We start from the raw sequence: 20,776 nt of genomic DNA, 5'->3' as shown, positions 1-20,776 counted from the left end.
TAAATAATTATAAACCGTTTTACAGTCTCGAATAAATATATTATTAATTAAGGGTTGTGTTATTATTTCTATGATCATTTGGTATTTATGTATATATATATATATATATATATAAATATTTATTCTATTTATTTATTGAAAGGGAGATGGCATGTACACATGGAAATTGCTATTGTTATGATAAAAGGTGGCAGAGAGGATGAGGAATGGGAAAGGCAAAAGTTGTTTTTCTTTGAATTTTTTGAGATATAACTGAAATGGACACACCACCCATAGCCATGTGATGTCGACTCTCAAAGCACCCATTTGTTTACATTTGATTAGCTAGCTGTTGGGATTTCAGTCACCTTTTGAACATTTTTAATCATGTAAATATAATAATCATCTTTTCATTTATGATCAATTAATTTTAAATTAAATATCTATCTTAAAAAAATTAATATGATATAAAAGTCGATATTATATAAAAATTCATAACTTACGATAAAAAAAAAAATTATGCGTATCTTAAATTAAATTAAATTAAATATTCATTTTAAAATTTCAAGATAAACACTCACGGTTACAGGAGTTTTATCATTTAAATTGACAAGAAGTTATCAAAAGTCCGAATCATAAATTAATTATGAAGAAAGCCAATTGAGTTTAGATAAGTATTCAATTAATGCAAACAAGATGTTTAATTTTCTATTATTTAAATGTAATTATTGTAAATTCTTTAGTAGTGATAGAAGAAGAAGACAAGATAATTAATGGACTGGTATAGATTATGACAATGACTAATCACTTCGTTAGTGAAAAGAAATGTTATCATGTTGAAAATACCAGTGAAGGACATCAAAATAATGGTACTAGCCAACTAATTCCTTCTGATTAATACTATAAAATATCTTGTAGATGCTGATGTATGAAAACCTAACTCATCTTAATCCTAGTTTGGTGGCAACCCTTAGTTTTTATGTTGGTAAAACTTATAATTATGAACCAAAATCACAAGGATTACATAGCATTCAAGGCTTTCTATTGGACTTAATTTACTAAACAAGGAGTTTTCCCTCTTAATCTATCGATCTAGAACAAATATATCTTAATAGAATGAGCATGGTTTGACCAAGAATAACCCAGAATCAAAATGGGAAGAGAAAGGTAAATTGCTGGAATCACCAGGGACATTGAGACAGGGTTGCTTGTAGTTATCACCTGGGGCCAACTGGGGGCAGGACCATTCTCCATAGATGATGAGATGTCAATCTCAATTGATATAATAACTCTGATTATGCTATCAGTTACTGTTTGGTTGAAACTGGGGGGGTTGGGGGGATTTACATCATAATCTGCATAACACAACAAAACATGGGCTAATTATTTTAGTGATTAAAAACTCGTTGAAATCACTGTCAGCGTCTGTCTGCAAATTTCTTTTCTGTTAATCACAATTATTAATGTATGATAGCTTCTCTTTCCATTGCATTAAGGCAATAAAATGGGGAGAGAACATATAGATTTCTCCTCTAAATCTGTCTCCAAATCTATATGAATCATTACATGCAAGATCTCTTGACCGTATATGGAGAATATTGGTGTCAGGATTGAAGTGTTCAACAGGGAAATCCTACTTCTTAAGACTGAAAATTGGCAAGTAGCCTCCGTAGCTGGGGGAAGAATGGGGGGCTAAGAAGACAGCTGCAATCATCTGTCACAAGTCAAAACTGCAGGGAAAAAAGAAAAATGTCATTGTTAATCTCTGTACAGTCTTTAGCAATTTGAAAGCTGTAAGGAAAAAGATGTAAGCAATTTGTCCAGAACAATGCTGACGGTTTGACACTGCAATGGCTACCAGTGTGATTGGAGACCATTTTTCCATCCCTTATGGGCCATGGTGGAAGCTTGAAATAGGTTTCTTTCTTCAACCTCTTTGGATGGATCCGTCACCAAACATTATTTTTCTCATTACAAAACAAAGACATTCGGGTTCAGGACCTACCAAAGTACCCACATCTCGTTTCTATATTCAAATTTTCCTCCGGTCCATAGATAAGCCTAGGACGAATTGGGTTCTGCTAACATCAGGACAACTGCTTTGAGCCTATTCTAATTGTCTAGTGATTAGTTGGCAAGCCATAATTTAGTAAGGCTCCTATAGGGTATGGTGAAAAGGGTGGGATTGGAGAAAAAGCTTGAAGAACTTTTAGGATATGTGTGAAACTAAAGTGTAGGTAGGTCCCTGTTGAGTCCCCAAAGGAGAATATGAGTATGTCTATGGAGAGACAAGAAGAATCATTAATTGGTAATAAGTAATGTGACTCGCCACCAGAATTCTATCAGGTTTCCACCCCTCAAAAGATTTTCCATTGGTCTGCTTCTGGATTAGTAGGGCTTTTAGTATAGGTTACAGAAGGGAAAATGGTGGTCAGGAATCCATGAGGACCATATACCCCACGAAGACATCTGCCTATACATGTCTTCTAAAAAAATATTTTTATGGCTACAAAGCTTTTTCAGTCTGAGCACTTTTTTGTGATGAGTGCCACTAAAATCATTGTACCTCTTTCACTAAAGCTGTCGTCTACCTTTTTTTTTTTTTCTTTCTTCCTTCTTAATCCTTCATCCTGTGTTCATGATGTTGCATCATCAGACAATTGAAAAGTGGTTTTTCAATTAAAGCAGCATCACTAACTCCAATAAGACACCTATCATTGCATTGACATGCCCCTCGAGATCAGAATTTTCAACATTGTGTTAGAATGTAATGGAAGAAAATCACTACATGAATGATTGATGGTTGAAATATAACAATAATTCAAGTAATGCACATTAATCCTTAGATTTAGGTATTAGAGTCAATGGAAAATGGCAATGGACCGTATCACCATAGTCTCCAATGTGTTGATGGTTGAAGATATATCTAAGAACAGGGTCAATGCCATCAAAGGCAGTGGTCCTACTACCAGTGGAAGCTTGGAGAGTCCATCCATGGGTTTCTGGAGTCTTAACTTACTAAGTGGGAGAGTCAGGCCAAAACAGAAAATATTGGACGGGCATTGGATTTTTGCAGCAGTCCTGAATCCTGATAAAAGGGCAAAAGCAGCTATATGCTAAAAGGTATCTCTTTAATAAGTGGTATGAATCAAAAGCTACTTTGGCTTGGGGCTCCGAGTCAGTAAGGATGATTATTGTTTTATGGAGCTTAATGAAAATGCTTTGATGCAACAGTAATTTCATTGTGCAATCGCAACAAAGGATCAAGCTGGTGTGATTTTCACCCTGGTGAAACACAATCAGTCGTGTCCCATCCTTGGCCCAACAATTAGCTTGCCAGCTGGCCTATCAGACCACTATCTTCCCTAAGAGGGCTTTGTCTTCTGATCAAAAGACAGGAAATCCAGTGCTATAAAATCCATGCTACACGCGCATTTGTTTAAATCAAACATGGATGAGTGGCTTTTACATTAGGATCCCCTCCCCCTCCCTTGAGTTGGATCTGAGGGGAAGGTGAGCCCTCATCCCTCTTTGCTCCATAAATGAGGTCCAATAAAAAGGAATATATAAAAGAGGAGCCAGAAAAGGTACAGCAAGAAGTTAAACGCAGATTAGTTAACATCTTTCATTACCATTAATATATCCCACTTCTTCCAGGGATCTACCTTGGACAAGTTTGCAAAGTCTAGTTGAACTAGTTTTCCACCAGGTGAGTCTCTAGAAGCCAAGAAAAGAGACAAGACCCAGATAAAACAATAAGAAAGCTGGCTATACCCTGCATAAAGCAGTCCTCGTCAGCTTCTATATCGTTTCTGGTTTTGCCAGCTCTTCCTGAGGAACCGGCCCCCATATCTAGTTGACTATTAGCTTCATTGTAGACTAGATATTGCTCTCTCTCCTTCGCTCTTCTATAACCTCCAGATTCATTTTCCACTCTTAAGTATTACAATTCACAAGAAAACGATTCCTTTTTCTACCCATCATTGACCAATGATCAGAGAGAAGTTAGGTCTAATCTTTCTATATATTTAAACAGAAGAAAGACGAGCAGGTTTTAGGATAGATTATGTTTTGGAACTGGTTGTTGTTTCCATTAAGAAAGCTAACTACAACCATGTTCTATTTCTACTAGTAGCATAAAATTCAACATTATCGTGGGAAATTTCTAAAGTTGAAAAGCTAAAGTATCTTTTGTTAAGTCAAGTAGCCTTTTAACTTTGGTTGTTTGCGAGAATTCCAACCCAAGTAGCCTCTCTTTCAGTGGCAGATGATGATGTCGAAATGTGTGTACCTTTAATCTTTTAAGGATCACGACAAAGACTTGAGAATGGGCACCAGCCCATCAACAACCTATCTTACTTTCCTTCTGAAAACAACAACATCATAGTCCCTAACTCCCCTTTTGCTTTCGAATGTACACTAAATTTACAGCAGGAGGCCTCTGAATAACCACGAAGGCCATGAATTTGACAGCCAAAATTCTAGAATTCTTGGGATCTATTGAAGCTCCTAAAATGACCATAAGTTTGCAGAGTTATGACAGTATAAGTAAGATCCTAAGAAAGACAGATGTTTGAGGTAATAGATGTAGAGTTCATCAACAAAGAACAACTTCATGGAACAAAACAAACACAAGGTCATGAAAGCTTGGGCTTGGCTAGCTGCTGGTTTTCTAACTTCAGGTTCAAAGCACCATAAGAGTTCATTTAAGTACCGACAATACTGCCAGTTAAGAGTATAGATGCAATGAACACTAGCAGATGAAGCAAGTCTAACGGAATCTATATCAATGTAACAGAAAGAAGAAGTGGAAGTTCCAGGGGCATGCCATATATTACTATTTTGCATCCCTTATATTCTAAATAAACACCAAATCCAAAAACGAGATTTTCTCTATGGGATGCAACTTCATTTCCAACCTGCTGCTAGGAAATGGTTACAGCCTACAGCAGACAAGAGGGTCATGAGAGCTCAAGAAGCCAGAAGATTTCTGCATTTTATCACTAAAATTTCCGTGTGTAATGTTACTATATATGGTTGTCTCATGTTCACATTTGAAAGCCCATTTTTAGTAGTATATTCATACAGGCCCAAGTGGATGCTAGTTTCAATGCTCTGTATTTTAAACTATTTTCTGCCTTGACTAGAAGTGTTCTACAGCTGCACTCAGCTTCAAGTTGAGTGACACAGATCACAATGTAGATATATCAGTGCCAAAATTCCATTAAACAAGACTATATTATGATTACAAGTCAAAGATGAAACAAAAAAGAATCATAATTAAGCAATCTTACCGCCTTCCTTTCTTTAGAAGACTTTATAGTCAATTGTAGTTGATCAGATTTCCTATCACCTAGATATTTACACTATTTTCAGGACCCAGTTACTCAAGTTAATCAAGTCAACTAACAATGGGAAATACTGCGTTAATCATTTGGGTGTCTCTCTTGCGCCTGGTAGGATTCACTCAGTGCTATGGAGGCAGAGACTTCAACCCAATTAAACTCCTAAGGCAGGAATTATCAGAGCAGATGTCATCTGATGTATCAAAGTGGCCAACTACGTTCAGCCTGGAAACAGATGCGGGGCAGTTCTCACCTGTTTATATAGGCCCACAAGGAGGCCTAAGGGAAGTTGATAAAATCGGAAGTTTGCCCGGACAACCTGGTGAGGTGGATTTTGATCAGTATTCAGGTTACGTGACCGTTGATCCTGAAGCAGGCAGGGCATTGTTTTATTATTTCGTGGAGTCACCTCACCATTCTTCTACTAAGCCGCTGGTTCTATGGCTTAATGGAGGTATTGCTTATATTCCATGCTTGTATTTCTTCTTTTTTCTATTATAATGAATTTAACTATGTTTCACTTTCATAAGAAATTAAACACTGAAGATTACAAGCTTAGCTCACCGGAAGTATCCATCTTGTTGGATTTGAACCCATTAGTCATAAGCTATGCTACATCAGAGCAATTCAGGCCATAATGATATGTTTTAGGAGCAAAAAAGCACTTCCCCCCAGCGTATGAAAAGTTACCACTATCAATCTATCATCATCTTCTTCTCCCCTTTTAGCCATTGATACAGGACTTATTCACGAGAGACAGGTAAAAGTTCTGGCCAGACGGTTAGGTAGTCCTATCCTGGCAATAAAAGTTTAAATCCCTATTAATCACTGTTGCGGTAGAACCAAGTAAGAATTGGGTCATTGGCCGCTTAATGATTGGGCTTTTTCTTGTATGTGTAAGAATTAGGCTGGTCAGCGCAATGAAGAATTTTATATGTGTAAGAGTTGGGTTTGTTCTGTTATTTGTGTTCATGGGCTTTTTCTTGGGCCCCTTAATGATTGGGCTTATTTGTTAGCAGCCTGATCATGGAATAGATTTTGATGGGCAGGGCCTGGTTGCTCTTCAATTGGAAATGGAGCTATGATGGAACTTGGCCCATTTAGAGTTAAAAATGATGGGAAAAGCCTACGTCGAAATAGATATGCATGGATTAAGGGTAAGTTCTTGCGTACTGCTGCTGCTGATTTGCTTCCTGGGCACAAACTAAACCATTATGATCATTGGATAGGCTAATTTTTCAAAGTTATTGTTTCAGATGCCAACATCATCTTCTTAGAATCTCCTGCTGGTGTTGGCTTCTCTTACTCAAATAGAACCTCAGACTATAAGTCGAGTGGAGATAAAAGAACTGCCCAAGATTCCTACACCTTTCTTGTTAACTGGCGGGAAAGGTTTCCCGAATACAAGACCAGGGAATTTTTTATCACAGGAGAAAGCTATGCAGGCCACTACGTACCCCAGCTTGCTCACACTATCCTTCAAAACAACAAGTACACCAATCAAACTATAATCAATCTAAAAGGCATTGCAGTAAGTTTCTTTGAATGTTCATATGCTTTTAGTAATATGGTTTTATGAACTTTTAACAGGAGGCATTTTTTTTAATGTATTAGATAGGTAATGCTTATATTGATTTTGAAACAACTATGAAAGGAGCAGTGGATTTCTATTGGACGCATGCGCTCATGTCAGATGAAATATACAATGGACTTGCATCCAACTGTGATTATTCTACACTAAATTTATCATCCAAAGAATGCCTGGGATTTGTTGATAAAGCAAATGATGCTGCTGGCAACATATATACCTATGACATCTATGCTTCCTTGTGCAATTCCTCCTCAAGTTCCAATTCTGTAAGTAAAATACAGTTCTGCTTTTTGTACGAGTATATAAGCTAAAAGCTTTACTCTGGTGAATGTAATGACCTATGCTAACAGAAGTTTACAAGCCAGGTTTCTGCATTTGACCCCTGCTCAGAGAATTATGTCCATTCCTACTTGAACAATCCAGAAGTTCAAAGAGCACTTCATGCAAATGTTACTGCTCTTCCTTATCTATGGGAATCCTGCAGGCACGGACCGATATCCCTGTCACTTTTTCCTTCTTGGGGAATCTGTGTAGTTATGTTGGTAGTTTCATTCAGTAGTATCTGACTAACCCCTGTTTCATTTCATATTGATTGTTAATCCTGGCGGTTTTCCTGATAAATTCTTCTGAAAACAGTGGAGAAGTAAATCGACACTGGAAAGATAAACCATTAACAGTGTTGCCAATCATTAAGGAACTAATGGAAAGTGGGATTCGCGTTTGGATCTACAGGTTAGTCATTTGGAAAGAAGCTCAATCTCAATCAACCTTTCACACTTAAGTCCGATATGATAACCTCAGAGAAACTCTGATAGCCACTTAGAAAAACAAGAATCAAAATTAAATGCTGTCTTACCATGGTTAATGACATTATGGCAGTGGTGACACGGATGGTGCCTTGCCTGTAACATGTAGCAGATATGCCATAAACAAATTGGGGACACCCATTAAGACTGCCTGGTACCCTTGGTACACACAAGGGGAGGTAATAACTGATCTAGTTGTTGCAGTTAGACTATGAATCTATGATAATCAAGCTAATTATCTTGTTGTTTTGTCAAAGGTTGGAGGGTATGCTGTTGGATATCAAAACCTGACATTTGTAACTGTAAGAGGAGCTGGGCATTTTGTTCCAAGTTACCAGCCAGCTCGGGCCCTGGTGCTCTTCTCGTCCTTCTTAGACGGAAAGCTTCCACCATCCACGTAGAAGGTTCGACCATTGAGAGAATGGCATATGTTGTACTATTTTTTAAATTATTACTACATCATGTCAGCTGGATATGTTCTGTTAACTTTGTGACAAAGGAAGAGATAATTTTGAACAAAAATTTTGTTATTTAATTTATAACCATGCCTTGGTTGGCTCTCTAAGTTGCAGCCATGATGGTGCAATATGATTTTGTATTGGGATAAGAACTGAGGAATATCACAAGAAAGAGTTGTGATTTCCCGAGGAAGAACCACAAGATATGTAGACATATGCCTACCAAAAATACAGATAAGGTGATGAATGGATCCAATGTGAAGAGTGTCAAAGTAAAGAGAAAGGAGAGTTTGGAAGCAGTCATTCATAGAGCATTAGACCGCACCAATTAGTTTGGGATAGGTGGGATATAAGAATTCCATGGACCAATCATGCATTTCAGCATTTATAGGGCACCCGATTGGAGTTGGAAAACGCACTCAAATTTCGGCCATTCGATGTGGTGAAGTAAGAGCAGTGCAGGTAAAAAGAATGAAGGATATCTCTAAATTCCCTTGTCTCAAGCCGGCCCCAGCAGACTTGTAAGCATGTGCTGCAAGCTGTACCTCTGACTACAAAATGGAAGAGAATAACATCAAAAAGGAAAAACTACACCCTGGTTGTTATGTTGTCTTTGGGAAATATGCAGTAGGCATTAACATTGGCTTGAGTATATGTAGATACTAGATTTTGATTAATACTGTTACTCTAAAGAATTATGTTACAACATAATATTGTACAGAGAATAACCAGAACAAGTGAAGTGTTACTTCACGCAGAATAAGTGAAGCGCTACTTCAAGTACTACTTAAAACAGAACAATTAGAAAATGTAAAGTATTACTCCATATGGAACAACTAATATAAGTAGAACAGCCACTTTGAATAGAATAATCGCTTCACTTGGATGACAGTGAAAGTAGCTCAGAATAAGTTACAGGGTTCATGGGTTACTTTCATCTTTGAATGTTCCAGAGAGTTTGGCTTAGTGGCTCAAATATGGAGATAATTAAGAGGTCTTCCTCTTAACCCTTTCTTGAAGTACAAGTGTTTCACCCTCTTACCTTGTTCTCATATACTTATTCATGTACAGCTTATTCTCTTGTACCTATTCTCGTACAACTTCTTCTCTTATACCTATTCTTATAAACCTATTTTCTATTACATTTTTTTGAGAACAAGTCTTACTATATTCAATTACAGTAACGGTTACTTACATTAATATTCTTCATAACAATGTCATTCATTAGGCGCATTAAAGCCTATTGTTATGTAACCGTCACTTTTAGCACTATATATAGAGCCTCACAATTCATTTGAGAGACTCTTCTCTCCCCTTTAGTCTAACACATTCTCAACTTCAGAGCTTCTCTCTCTAAATTCTCTCTCTGATTATCTTGTACTCTCTAAGTCTCTTTAAGTGTTTTCTTATTGTCTTTCACCTGCCACAGCATTTAGTATTTCAGGAACTGTTTCAATCTTTCTTTTTGCCGCCTCTGACACATCATTTTACTTATTTGCAATGCTTTCTCTCTCTATCACAAGAACCCTTTTACAGTATATATACTTACATACTACTATATAAGTTAGCATAAGCTCCGAGTCCTGAGGCCACAAACTCTCTGTACCGAATTAAGTTATAGCCGCAATGAAAGTCACTATCATATGGCTGCTGCTGCTGCTATTCCCTTGCTACTTCCCAGGTTTCCCCGCTTCATGCAAGGGAAACCAGATTGACAATCTCAACAGGTTGATCGAATCTCGAAAATCCTCCAACCCACCTCGGCCTGAATCATGGGCTCAACAAGATGATGATACAGAAGATAGTCATACCCCTCCTGTGTATGTAGCATCCCAAAAAGGGTTGATGCAAGCTGACAAGATCAACGCACTGCCGGGTCAGCCTGAAGGAGTGGGTTTTGACCAGTACGCAGGCTATGTAACAGTGGATCCGGTGGCTGATCGAGCATTATTTTATTATTTTGTGGAGTCACCGGTAGATCCTTCCAAAAAGCCTCTCGTTCTATGGTTAAATGGAGGTAAATTAAGTACTCAAATTCATCTACAATAACATATCATATTAAAAATCATACCTTGGCGTAGCATCTCTTGTTTACTGCATCAGCATGGTCTTCATATTTAATTATATAAGCGTGAGGATAGTCATAAAGAGAGGTTTTTGCATTTGCATAAGAAAAAGCTTGGAAGACAGTTCTGAACAATACCGATTCAGAACTCCAAGGTTTAATACTATCCATAAATCGGTCCTTAGCTGATCATTTCACGATCGAAATAAGAGAAGCGCGTTTGGCATCTGAAATCAACATCATGCTTCAACTTTCATTAGAAACAGAGCACTTAGGCGTCAAAAAACATCATACTCGTGCTAACCAGGGAAGCAGATTCAGTGGAGTAGACGAGACAAAATTGGTTCAGTCCTAGCATATTCCACGCGTAAAGGACCCGGAATCTCCAATTTTCCACCTACTCTGGGACCATTAAGTCGTTTTGATATGGCTTGATTAACCAAGTCCAGCCAGGCAGGAGTCCAAAATGGGCACGGCACACTGCTCCAAGAAGATCCCACCCGGCTCTTATTTTCAAACAATCAGGGAGTGCTTTCCCACGAGAAAAGCCAACTAATGAATGTCGTTGCCCTGAAGCTTAATCATGAAACCCAAACATCATCCGGGGAGGTCCCACCACTAAGTGAACTAATTAGCCAGATTTTATGGCATGAATTGCCATTGCTTGGGTATTTTGATGCTGACTTCCTACGAAAGCCTTTCATTTTTTCTTCCCTTGTTTGCTTCTCCCGATTTCCGAAAGCTCTGTTTGTATTTGTACCTCTGACAGCTTCATTGATTAAATCCATTTCAAAAATAGTATATGCTCTCATTCATCGACTCAAGTAACCAGATAGGCGTTTGGCCTAACTTAGACTCTAAGTTACAGATTTTTTTTCTTTTTGTGAAAGATTGAAGTTTCATTGCTAATGAGGATGGAAACAATCCTCTTCAAAAGAACATCATTAAAGACAGTGCTTTGTGGGTTATACGTGGACACAAAAAGCAGGTATAATCCCCAAATCTTCCTCACAACAACCCACAAACACCTACTCTAAGCTACAGATATAGCTTTACAGAAATCCCAAACCACTTACTTTTTATCCGGACTTGTCCTTTTTTCTCAATGATGGAATCTTGAGTTGGTTCAGCACTTACTTTGCTTTACTATGACAAAAAAAAGAAAAAAGAAGAGTAGGAAGTTTCTTTTTGCCCACCTTTGAGTCGCGGGGCAGGACCGACTTGTAATGGTCTTGGTAACTATCGCCATTGAAGGAATCCAAGCCCATCGTCACTCTGCCCAGACAAATCAAGTGTCTAGAATCTGTAGACATCAATAAGATAAAATAAAATAACAGAAAAGGGTTGATTGGTCATGATGTACAGGTCCAGGATGCTCGTCTTTCGGGTATGGAGCCATGCAAGAACTGGGACCTTTCAGAGTAAACAGTGATGGAGAAACGCTGTACAGGAACGAATATGCATGGAACAATGGTAACATTAACTCTGTTTCCAAGTTTGACAACATCGTTTTCTCATTTCTCTTGATTTCTACTGACACATCCTACAAAAAAATTGGCAGTTGCAAACGTGATCTTTCTGGAGTCGCCGGCAGGAGTCGGGTTTTCTTATTCAAAAAATTCCTCTGACTACACCAGCGTAGGTGACAGGAAAACAGCACAGGACTCCTACATTTTTCTCATCAACTGGCTCGAAAGATTCCCACAGTATAAAACACGCGATTTTTACATAACCGGTGAGAGCTATGCTGGCCATTATGTTCCTCAGCTTGCTTACTATATTCTCGAGAGAAACAAGAACACAACTCAATCTGTCATCAACCTCAAAGGAATTGCTGTAAGTTTACTGACGAAACGCCATCCTTTTTTCAATGTGAAAAGAGGCTTAAAGCTGTGAATTGTTATGGATATTGCAGATCGGAAATGCTTGGGTAGATGATGTTGCTTGTACGAAGGGCTTGTTTGATTACTTATGGACGCACGCTCTCAACTCTGATGAAACCAATGAAGGAATTAACAAGTACTGCAACTTTGCTAGTGAAGATTCACTTACCAAAAAGGCAGATGCAGACGACAATCCGATCCAATGTGGAAAGTATCAGAAGCAGGGACTTCTAGAGTTGGGAGACATCAATCTGTACGGAATTTATGCCCCTCCATGCTATACATCAGCACTAAAATCTGGATCAACTGGCAATGTAAGTATCGTACTCCTAAAACGATCGTGCTTCATAACAATCCTTACTGATCAATAAGACAATGAATCGGTCATTAAAAGTAAATCTAAATATGAAATGGATAGACCAAAGATGCGAGCTATTATAACCATGGAAGAGTAGAGAAGCAAAGATGTCAAACAAAGCAAATGCGCCTTAAGACATGGACTGAACTAATTCTTGATGATCTTGAATCTTTAGGTCAAGAACTATGATCCATGCGCTGAGTATTACGTTAATTCCTACCTAAATCTTGCAAAGGTACAAGCAGCCCTTCATACCAAAGCTACGAATTGGTCAGGTTGCAGGTAGGCAAGACCCTGCCAATTTGCTTTTCAAATTATTTGTTCTCATTGAGTATACTATGTTACCTGTGATCAACAATAACAAGATATGCATGCAAATTGAAAGAACAGCTTCGTACCACGTTAAAAAGCTTGAAAGGGTGAAACAAAAACTCCTAACCAGTCCGCTTCTGTACCATGTTCAGTGATGTTGGATGGACAGACAGCCCAACGACTATTCTTCCTGAAATACGGCACTTAGCCAGGAAGATTAGGGTGTGGAAATACAGGTATATTTCTCAATAAATACAGCATTACTGCACCGAAAGTCTTACACATTCACTAATAAGATATATACTTGTTATTATCTATAAAACAAAACCTGCGGCCAGTGGCGACACAGATGGCCGAGTTCCAGTGACATCTTCTAGGTACTCCATCAACAACCTAAACCTTCAAGTAGAGACTGCCTGGCACCCATGGTACTCTAATAGTGAGGTAATATGGTCTTAATTTCCTGCCATATGACAAATCCTAATCTGTAACCTTTTATGTACACTCCAAGAACTGACGGTGGCAGGTTGGAGGATATGTTGTTGGCTACAAGGGAGTGATTTTTGCCACAGTACGTGGAGCTGGTCACACAGTTCCAAGCTACCAACCAGAGCGAGCACTCACCATGATCACATCATTCCTTCAGGGGAAACTGCCTCCTGGCAAGCCTACCTCTTAACAAACCTACGGGGAATACACTTCACAATGGTAATCATCCTATTCTTAAATTCCAGAAATTTGTCGGCAAGCTGACAAGTTTTCTCTATATAATCTTTGCATAGAAGTTAGAAGGCAAGGAGAAGACGTATCATTGGAATGGGCGCTAAAGAAATTGAACCAGTTCTCTGCTGATAGAATTATTCTAAAAGTTAAAAGATATCTATGGACAATGTATTATTATGTTTCTATTTTTAACAACTATCTACGAATAGACATAATCATTTAAGTACATCATCCATTTAGAAATTAGGCCAAAGTATATAGAGCTTGTGCAATGGCTGTGTGAAAACCTCTCAGTTGCTACCTGACAGTATATCTCCCTTCCTGTATAATTTCAAGGAATTCGCCCCTCACAAGCAGAAATACAGTTATAAACCTTACCAGATCATCAAATTTCTCATTCGGGGAAGGATTGACAGCAAAATCTAAAAATCTCAAAGTAAAGACATACTAGAGTGCAATTCTAGTACAAGTTTCTTAAATTAAATTGATTTTTATTGTCAACTTAAAATATATAAAAAATGTCATACAACAACATAAAAGGACAGCAACTATGATTACAACTACAATTAACAAAGTCTCCTACTGCTTACAGATTTTATGGAGTGGCAGTGCCACCAATCCAATTTCAACACAACTGACATTGAGTCAAATGAATGGGCTTACAGTGAGAAAATACTGTACAAGTTTCAATTATGTTGAAATGAATAGCCTCTCACTAACCTTAAATTACAATGCTGCCAATAGGACATGTACCTTCAAAATTCTGAATTTTCAACAAATTCCCATCCTTTAGCGTGGCCAAAATTTTCTTCTCTTTCTGTTGTCTGCAGCTCGCATGGAATTTGTGAGGCTTATGGTTCAAAATCTGCTTCATTCTGCCTCCAGACTTCCAAAGGAACCTAGTAGAATAACTCATTTATTCTTTGAGAAAATATGATGTTACTTCCTAAAATAACTGGAAAAAAGAGGCGAAAAAGGTTACCTTAATATCTTTCATTCCTAAAAACTGTCATGAGCTCTTAAGGCTTCAAGGATGCTACCAACCCAGCTGCCAATACACAAAAATCAAAAGAGCCGGAATCTTTAATTTAGTCAAAAACAACTTCCAATTTGATAAGCATTCATGGTTAAGGAGGTTCAGAGAGAGAGAAAAGGTGAATATAAGAGAAGGAAGAACTCATTTGCCAAGTCAAGGAAGCTCAGCTCAAACAGAACTTTGCTCAATACTCAATAGAGTATTGGTTTTGCTGGCAGAGCCTTGGCTATTGAAGCAAATTACAGTTGCAGGAAATTTGCTGTAGTTTAACTTTATGGTTGCTTCAACAGCCATGCAAGTAATCGGACACTGAGTGTTCTAACTGCCACAAAAAAAAAAAAAAGAGGAGCTTCTTCTCAATGGAACTAAGATGCAACCCACTGTTACTTGATGACAGAGCATACAAATTAGGCAAGCAGTAAATTGTAACACAGAAACAAAATGCAGAATGTTTAGAAAAAAGAAAGAGGATTACCCATCAAGTCCAGGCTGCGTTGGAAAGTAAACATTTCTCAATCCCAATCTTTTTGCAGCTGAGGCGGTTGTCTCCCCAATACAGGCAACTGAATTGCTCCAAGAATCAGGTTTTGAAATAAGATTGACCCAGGCTCTGATGCAATAAAGGTGCATAAACTAAATATATCAGAAACATATCTACCCCAATAAAACATTTGGGAAATGCAGGCAGCCCAAGCACGAGCAAGGATATGTTTTCATCATCCATATTTACGGCCATCAAGAAGGTCTGACTACGATGACAATCCAAATTATATGAAGTAACAAATGTACAGGATGGTTAATGAACTTGCAGAGAGGTAAGCTCAAACCAATAATATCCTCATTAACAGATACAAAAGCTTTAAGTTAGCCTTTGTAATTGGGCTAATTAATACAAGTGCAGAGAAAGAACTGCTACATACTGAACTGCAGAAGGTGAAGCAACAGCAACAACCGGGACAGATAGGGCCTTCTCCAAGACAATTTGGTCAACATGATCAACAAGTACCTGAATGAAATAATTAAACATCAAGGACGAAGAGAGCACACACAATTGTCATTCATAAACCATCTTCTTTAGCCCTCATGAGGCCACTGTAGCAGCTATAACCCATTACTATAGACAGACCATGATTAATACATTCAAAGATGCAAATCATGATAGGGAGTTGGGAAACCAACTATCCCATTGGTGTTCCAACAGAAGAATCAAGACAAGCATATAGACAAACTACCACACTGGCTCCAAAAAAGAGGAATACAAGCTACGAATCTTGAATTGTGACTAAATCTTGCCTCCCCAAGAACCATGGGAGGACAAAAAACTTAGCAGATTCTTCTTGTTTTCATTTCAAGCAATAAATAGCATCCCCCTAAGACATTTATGCGCTATCAACAGACTTTTAACACCATTTTGCAGGAGATAGTTACTATTTCAAATATCTCATCTCAGTCATATCTGGTTGCCCAGACAACATTATAAAATGAATTTGATGGATTATGTTGATATATTGCTCTCAAGGCTACAATAGACAGACATACTTTGTAAAATAGTGAAATTATTATGTAAGCTAAATAAAGAAGCAATTCAACTTCAATTAAGGTAGATAAGGTAAACAAAATTTAACATCAATGGAATGACACCCGGAGAGGAACCTGAAACTAAAAGTACCAACACAAAGACACTCACAGTTGTGTATGTGTTCAGCCTCATAACCTGAAATCCACGACTAGACAGGCCTTCTTCTGCAACATAAATGCCAAACCAAGGGTCAACACACTTTTTCACATTTTCCTAATGTCATAATTAAACTTCAAGCATGATACTAACTAAAGCCAATATAAGAATAATATCAAGCATAGTGATGAGGAAAAATTACTACTAAGAATTGCTTGACCAAGCTAGACATTTCTGATAAAAGTTCCCGAAGTCAAGAAACTCAATTTGAATATAACAGGGAAAAAAGGATCATACAACTAATTAACTCCAAGTAAAAAACAATTTCAGATAAGTAAGACCCAGTAGTGGGGGAAAACGAAAGCAAAACACCTATAGTTTCAAGGTTAATAAATGTGTTATGGTTTAGTATGCCACCACAACCTGATGTGCATTCATTAATAGAGAACAAGTATTTTTTTTCATTTATTTATTTATTTTTTTGGTAGGGGGTGAGGGGATGGGTTGGGGGGGGGGGGGGTTGGTTGGCTTTAAATTTTAAACTGAGTCAACCTGTAGGTTTCTTTCACAATTTAAAATTCCTTTTTCTCAAGCCTCAAAGCAAAGCTTTCTTCTCCCCTTTACTTTTTCAAGTTTAGATTTTATGCTTTTAAGAATTTAACTTTTGAGGATTTTGTTTTCGATGAAAAGCATGGCTATTTATTATGCTATAATCATATGAGTAATTATCACAGCTATAAAATTTTCCAACAAAAAATTATCACAGCTATAACATCAAATAAACTTTGCATACCCATTTAAACTAAAAGGTCAAGTTTTTAGCTTACAAATCCACTGGTTAAATGTCTCCAATGCATCACAGAGACAGAGCAGATGCTCAAATAACAAAAATCTAAAAATCAGCAAGGGCCAAAATCGCTCCAGAAAAATAGACATCCATGAGAAGGATATCAGAAAACCAATGCAATTAACTTACCAATCTCATTACTAGCTTTCACCGAAGCAGGATATAAGACGGTGCACCTTCTATTCCCATCCTTCGGAAGCTCTGAAGCCAAAATTTTTCCTGTTGCTGAATGAGTGGAATTTAAACACATTGAATGCCATTAGCATCCAAACAGTGATTATTTAATAGAGGCAAGTCATGGTTATCTATGACACCTATCAATAGAACTGCTGAGAAAACATGATTTATACTGTAACCACAACAACATGTCAGTCACATAAAAGAAAGGGTAGATCATTTTATAGCAGCACATACTCTAATGTAGCAAAATATCTCACAGAATGAGGAGCAATGTTGGACATCCAGATAAACCCAATTTAATGTTTGTAGTCTAAACTAAAAATACTAAAAATTCATAAATGCATCTAAATCAATAGGACAAAAACAATATGCCACGTGTTTCATTTTATTGATTAGAAGAATCCCTCCCAAAGTAGATGTAAGATTATTTTCATCAAAATGACCAACTCTTAAAAATTTGAATGCAGGCACATGCCACCATGCAAACACAAGCAAAGATGACCCATAAAAACAAATTTATACATAGAAAAATCGGTACCTTTTGATGGTGCAAAGGCAACATCAAGTGAGTGCTTTGATGATTGCATTAAATTGTCAAAAATACTAGCTGTACCAGCTCCAACAACACCTACCCTCACACTTGGGGTTCCAGCTGCCCTAAAGGAAAAAAATGAAGCCCATGTGTCCAAATTAAACACTAATCAATAGAAAATTATGTAATTTTAGAGCCACACATAAAGATGTCCTTTAGACACATATCCATACGTAAATCACACACACAAATACTTAACTTTTTGAAACTGCTAATAAAAGTATAAATGCTGCAAGGCTAAGATGACAAATACATGTTGGCAAGAAAGGAGAGTAATACTGCTGAAACTTGAGAGGTATTTCAAGCAAACACATTATTCATCATTTGAACACTAAAATTTCTTAAAACCCAACAAGAAATACTTAAAATATTTTTGACATGAAACTGCAGGAGCCCATAAAGTAGATAGTTTCTCGCTTGTATGTTCTAACCCTTACTTCCATGCCTCTAGAAAGACCGAACCGGCTTCAGGTGAAGTTATGATGATCCAGTCAAACGCTGTTTCTGCTGACACCACAAAAAATATATATATTACAAGACAAGACAGACAAATTAACTTGTGCCCTCTTTATTTAGACTGTCCTAAGGGGCATTGATAGCAATCATATTATTCTCAATTATCACCATACAACTATTCCTAAGAAATTCCGCCACTTCACACAATGAAGAAGCAGTACAATAGAGCAAAAAAAATGCCTATCCAAATCCCAAATATCAGTATGCTTTGTGTTTGTAGGCCAAAACCAGACAAGGCTTGACAAACAACAGCTTAGCAGCCAATGGATGTAAACATGTGTATTACATCTAGCAAGCATAAAAGGAGACCAGCAACCTAAGACTGACTAGACATACATATTTTGAAAGAAAGATTGCCTATCATCCGTGTAATCCAAGTGACAGTCCATCCAATGCACTAACTACAAAATTATGCACAACTATCAATATAAAGCATGAAGTTTTCAAACTCACCACTTAAAACAGAAGCAAGCCTATCAAAGTCAGGCCCTTGTGTATGCTGAATAAGAGGAAGCTCCAAGCAATTGATCCCGTGTTCGGCCTACAATTTAATACAATCTTAAACCGAATATATACTTTTATAAAAAATGTTGAGCTAATATATAGCAGGATTTCCCATTTTAGTGTGTATTGTTTCATCAGACAGATTTAGCAAACATCATACATGCCTAACAGACATGTTTAAGGACTATTGTGGGTAAAAGCATTAGTGGGACCCAAGAATCAGCAATACAACTCAACATCAGGTGACACAGAATAACCAATAATCAATATTAAAGTGAACAGACAAGGCACCATTGCACACACATTGAAGTAACAAAGGGCATTAAATTATTGTTCTGCACAATCAACTAGTAATAAAAAATTTGTATTTCATTAAGTATCCTAATGTTTCCCATTACCAAATATTTAAATGAAAGCTAAGGATAAAAAAAACGAATAGAGATATGTGTACAGGAACAGAGACAAATAGCACTGGAGGAGGGGAGCAGTGGGGCAGTGAATGTCAAGGTACAGCAATAAGCACAGAAAATATGATAATAGTGGTTGTGAGTTTAGGGTTAAAAAATAAGAAACTGAGAAGAACAGGGATCAAGAAATTTAGGCATAAATTCATTACCTTGTACAATCCATATCTAAATTAGCAGCTTATGGGTTATGAAATAGTCGTAGAAGGGAAAGATGGTTGCATTTCATAAGATCAGTCATTAGTTTCAGAAGTGATTTCCATTTTTTCAAACTTTCCATTTAAGGCCATTAATTTCCACATACCACAGCAAAATAAGAGCCATTTGATCCATAAATTTGTCGAAGTTCATAATTTGAAAAAGGGAAAATCATCACGAAATGTAAAACAGAAATTATTTCCATAAAATTTTGTGAATTCGTTTACTCGAGACTTACGTTGAACCTAAATATATCTCTGGTATGACTGATTCTAATATTCAGTGCTTTTTTACAGCTAGATCTCTTGAAATAGTAATGGCATGTGCTCTACATTCTTTAATCTTTTTCTAATTTTTTTTTTCTTTGGTACGACCCAGACTCATAGTTCAAGAAGTTCATCACATAGTATTTACCCTTAAAGAAACGGTGAAAATAACAATAAATATGTTTAAGGGAAAAAACAATTAAAAATGACTTAGATGCTACTTAAAATCAATTAAAAACGACTTAGATGTTGCTTCTGTTTCAGCATTTAATCAAACAGATGATGAACCGATCCTAAATTCAGAATGCAGTTGACGATTCGTTATACATGGTAAAATAATAAACTTTTTCATTTTTTTTTCTTTTAAGTTTCAAATAAATTGTGAGAAACTTTATAACGAACAAAAATGAAAAAAAAACATAAAAAATAAGCATTCAAAGGAGAGAATAAGAAAGAGATAAAGAATTTAAACCAGAGCGTCAATGAGCTTGGAGTTTTTGCCTCGTTCTCTGGTGACGACGACTTTCGGATTTGAAGTAGGAGTATGTTGAATCACTTGAGAAGTCAACGAAGACGAAGAAGCTCCGATTCTTGAATGAGAGAAAGAGATTCGGCTGTGAAGTTGCAGAGAAGAATAACATGGCGGAGGAGGAGGAGGTGGGAGAGGAGGAGAGAGAGGGGAGAGAGAAAGTAGCTCCATTGAAACGTGTTGGGCAAACGGATTGGCCAAAGGGGCCAGCTCTTACCGAATTAACTACTTAACCATGATAAATAAATAATTTCCGCGAAAAACCAAAAAATATCTACGCCCCGTAATTATTTTTCCCGCTTTAAAATAATGCCGACGTTTAACGTTGGTACACCTGTAGAACCTACTGGATGCCACGTGTTATTCCTTGGCGCCACCCTTGTCATATGCTTGCCGACACTCTAGCATCCTCCAATTTCCGCCACCACTTTTTCTCTTTAAACTAAGCC

General features: G+C 37.3%; 3 protein-coding genes across 8 annotated transcripts; 2 read left to right on the top strand and 1 right to left on the bottom strand.

Moving 5' to 3' along the window:
* On the top strand, nucleotides 5,372-8,219 carry LOC18591257 (serine carboxypeptidase II-3). The gene is made up of 8 exons (XM_018125798.1): nucleotides 5,372-5,778; nucleotides 6,374-6,481; nucleotides 6,581-6,855; nucleotides 6,939-7,181; nucleotides 7,281-7,399; nucleotides 7,552-7,647; nucleotides 7,795-7,900; nucleotides 7,979-8,219. The coding sequence occupies exons 1-8, from the start codon at nucleotides 5,391-5,393 to the stop codon at nucleotides 8,120-8,122; spliced, it is 1,479 nt and encodes a 492-aa protein (XP_017981287.1). The 5' UTR covers nucleotides 5,372-5,390; the 3' UTR covers nucleotides 8,123-8,219.
* On the top strand, nucleotides 9,698-13,849 carry LOC18591256 (serine carboxypeptidase II-3). 3 transcript variants are annotated; one of them, XM_018125794.1, is made up of 9 exons: nucleotides 9,698-10,196; nucleotides 11,610-11,717; nucleotides 11,806-12,080; nucleotides 12,160-12,441; nucleotides 12,661-12,767; nucleotides 12,950-13,033; nucleotides 13,136-13,241; nucleotides 13,351-13,505; nucleotides 13,580-13,849. In XM_018125794.1, exons 1-8 carry the CDS (start codon nucleotides 9,806-9,808, stop codon nucleotides 13,474-13,476), a joined length of 1,479 nt encoding a protein of 492 aa, XP_017981283.1. In that variant the 5' UTR covers nucleotides 9,698-9,805; the 3' UTR covers nucleotides 13,477-13,505; nucleotides 13,580-13,849. The 3 variants fall into 3 exon arrangements, with proteins under 3 accessions (XP_017981283.1, XP_007017342.2, XP_007017341.2); XM_007017280.2 differs by having other exon boundaries at nucleotides 9,702-10,196; nucleotides 13,324-13,505; nucleotides 13,583-13,849; XM_007017279.2 differs by having other exon boundaries at nucleotides 9,702-10,196; nucleotides 13,324-13,505.
* Nucleotides 13,995-20,558, bottom strand: LOC18591255 (uroporphyrinogen-III synthase, chloroplastic). 4 transcript variants are annotated; one of them, XM_018125797.1, is made up of 10 exons: nucleotides 20,271-20,558; nucleotides 18,820-18,907; nucleotides 18,288-18,357; nucleotides 17,797-17,915; nucleotides 17,208-17,303; nucleotides 16,244-16,296; nucleotides 15,477-15,562; nucleotides 15,032-15,166; nucleotides 14,503-14,568; nucleotides 13,995-14,419 (listed from the first exon to the last, which is right to left on the bottom strand). In XM_018125797.1, the coding sequence occupies exons 1-9, from the start codon at nucleotides 20,496-20,498 to the stop codon at nucleotides 14,520-14,522; spliced, it is 924 nt and encodes a 307-aa protein (XP_017981286.1). In that variant the 5' UTR covers nucleotides 20,499-20,558; the 3' UTR covers nucleotides 13,995-14,419; nucleotides 14,503-14,519. The 4 variants fall into 4 exon arrangements, 3 of the variants coding, with proteins under 3 accessions (XP_017981286.1, XP_017981284.1, XP_017981285.1); XM_018125795.1 differs by having other exon boundaries at nucleotides 16,244-16,299; nucleotides 20,271-20,557; XM_018125796.1 differs by having other exon boundaries at nucleotides 16,244-16,299; nucleotides 18,288-18,354; nucleotides 20,271-20,556.

Source organism: Theobroma cacao, chromosome 8, assembly GCF_000208745.1.
Source record: "Theobroma cacao cultivar B97-61/B2 chromosome 8, Criollo_cocoa_genome_V2, whole genome shotgun sequence".
Lineage (NCBI taxonomy): Eukaryota > Viridiplantae > Streptophyta > Magnoliopsida > Malvales > Malvaceae > Theobroma > Theobroma cacao.
Note: the sequence above shows the minus strand (reverse complement) of the source record. Positions and strands in the feature narration are given on the sequence as shown.

What these genes read in the sequence shown, in the direction of transcription:
- LOC18591256 (XM_007017280.2), top strand. Translation starts at nt 9,806, where the DNA reads ATGAAAGTCACTATCATATGGCTGCTGCTGCTGCTATTCCCTTGCTAC. An exon ending in CGAATATGCATGGAACAATG is followed by an intron (nt 11,718 to 11,805) that starts GTAACATTAACT and finishes AAAAATTGGCAG; the next exon opens with TTGCAAACGTGATCTTTCTG. An exon ending in ACGAATTGGTCAGGTTGCAG is followed by an intron (nt 12,768 to 12,949) that starts GTAGGCAAGACC and finishes TACCATGTTCAG; the next exon opens with TGATGTTGGATGGACAGACA.
- LOC18591257 (XM_018125798.1), top strand. Translation starts at nt 5,391, where the DNA reads ATGGGAAATACTGCGTTAATCATTTGGGTGTCTCTCTTGCGCCTGGTA. An exon ending in TCAATCTAAAAGGCATTGCA is followed by an intron (nt 6,856 to 6,938) that starts GTAAGTTTCTTT and finishes TTAATGTATTAG; the next exon opens with ATAGGTAATGCTTATATTGA. An exon ending in ATTCGCGTTTGGATCTACAG is followed by an intron (nt 7,648 to 7,794) that starts GTTAGTCATTTG and finishes ACATTATGGCAG; the next exon opens with TGGTGACACGGATGGTGCCT.
- LOC18591255 (XM_018125795.1), bottom strand. Translation starts at nt 20,498, where the DNA reads ATGGAGCTACTTTCTCTCTCCCCTCTCTCTCCTCCTCTCCCACCTCCT. An exon ending in GGCTGAACACATACACAACT is followed by an intron (nt 15,563 to 16,243) that starts GTGAGTGTCTTT and finishes TATTTCATTCAG; the next exon opens with GTACTTGTTGATCATGTTGA. An exon ending in ACGCAGCCTGGACTTGATGG is followed by an intron (nt 14,569 to 15,031) that starts GTAATCCTCTTT and finishes GTGTATTGGCAG; the next exon opens with CTGGGTTGGTAGCATCCTTG.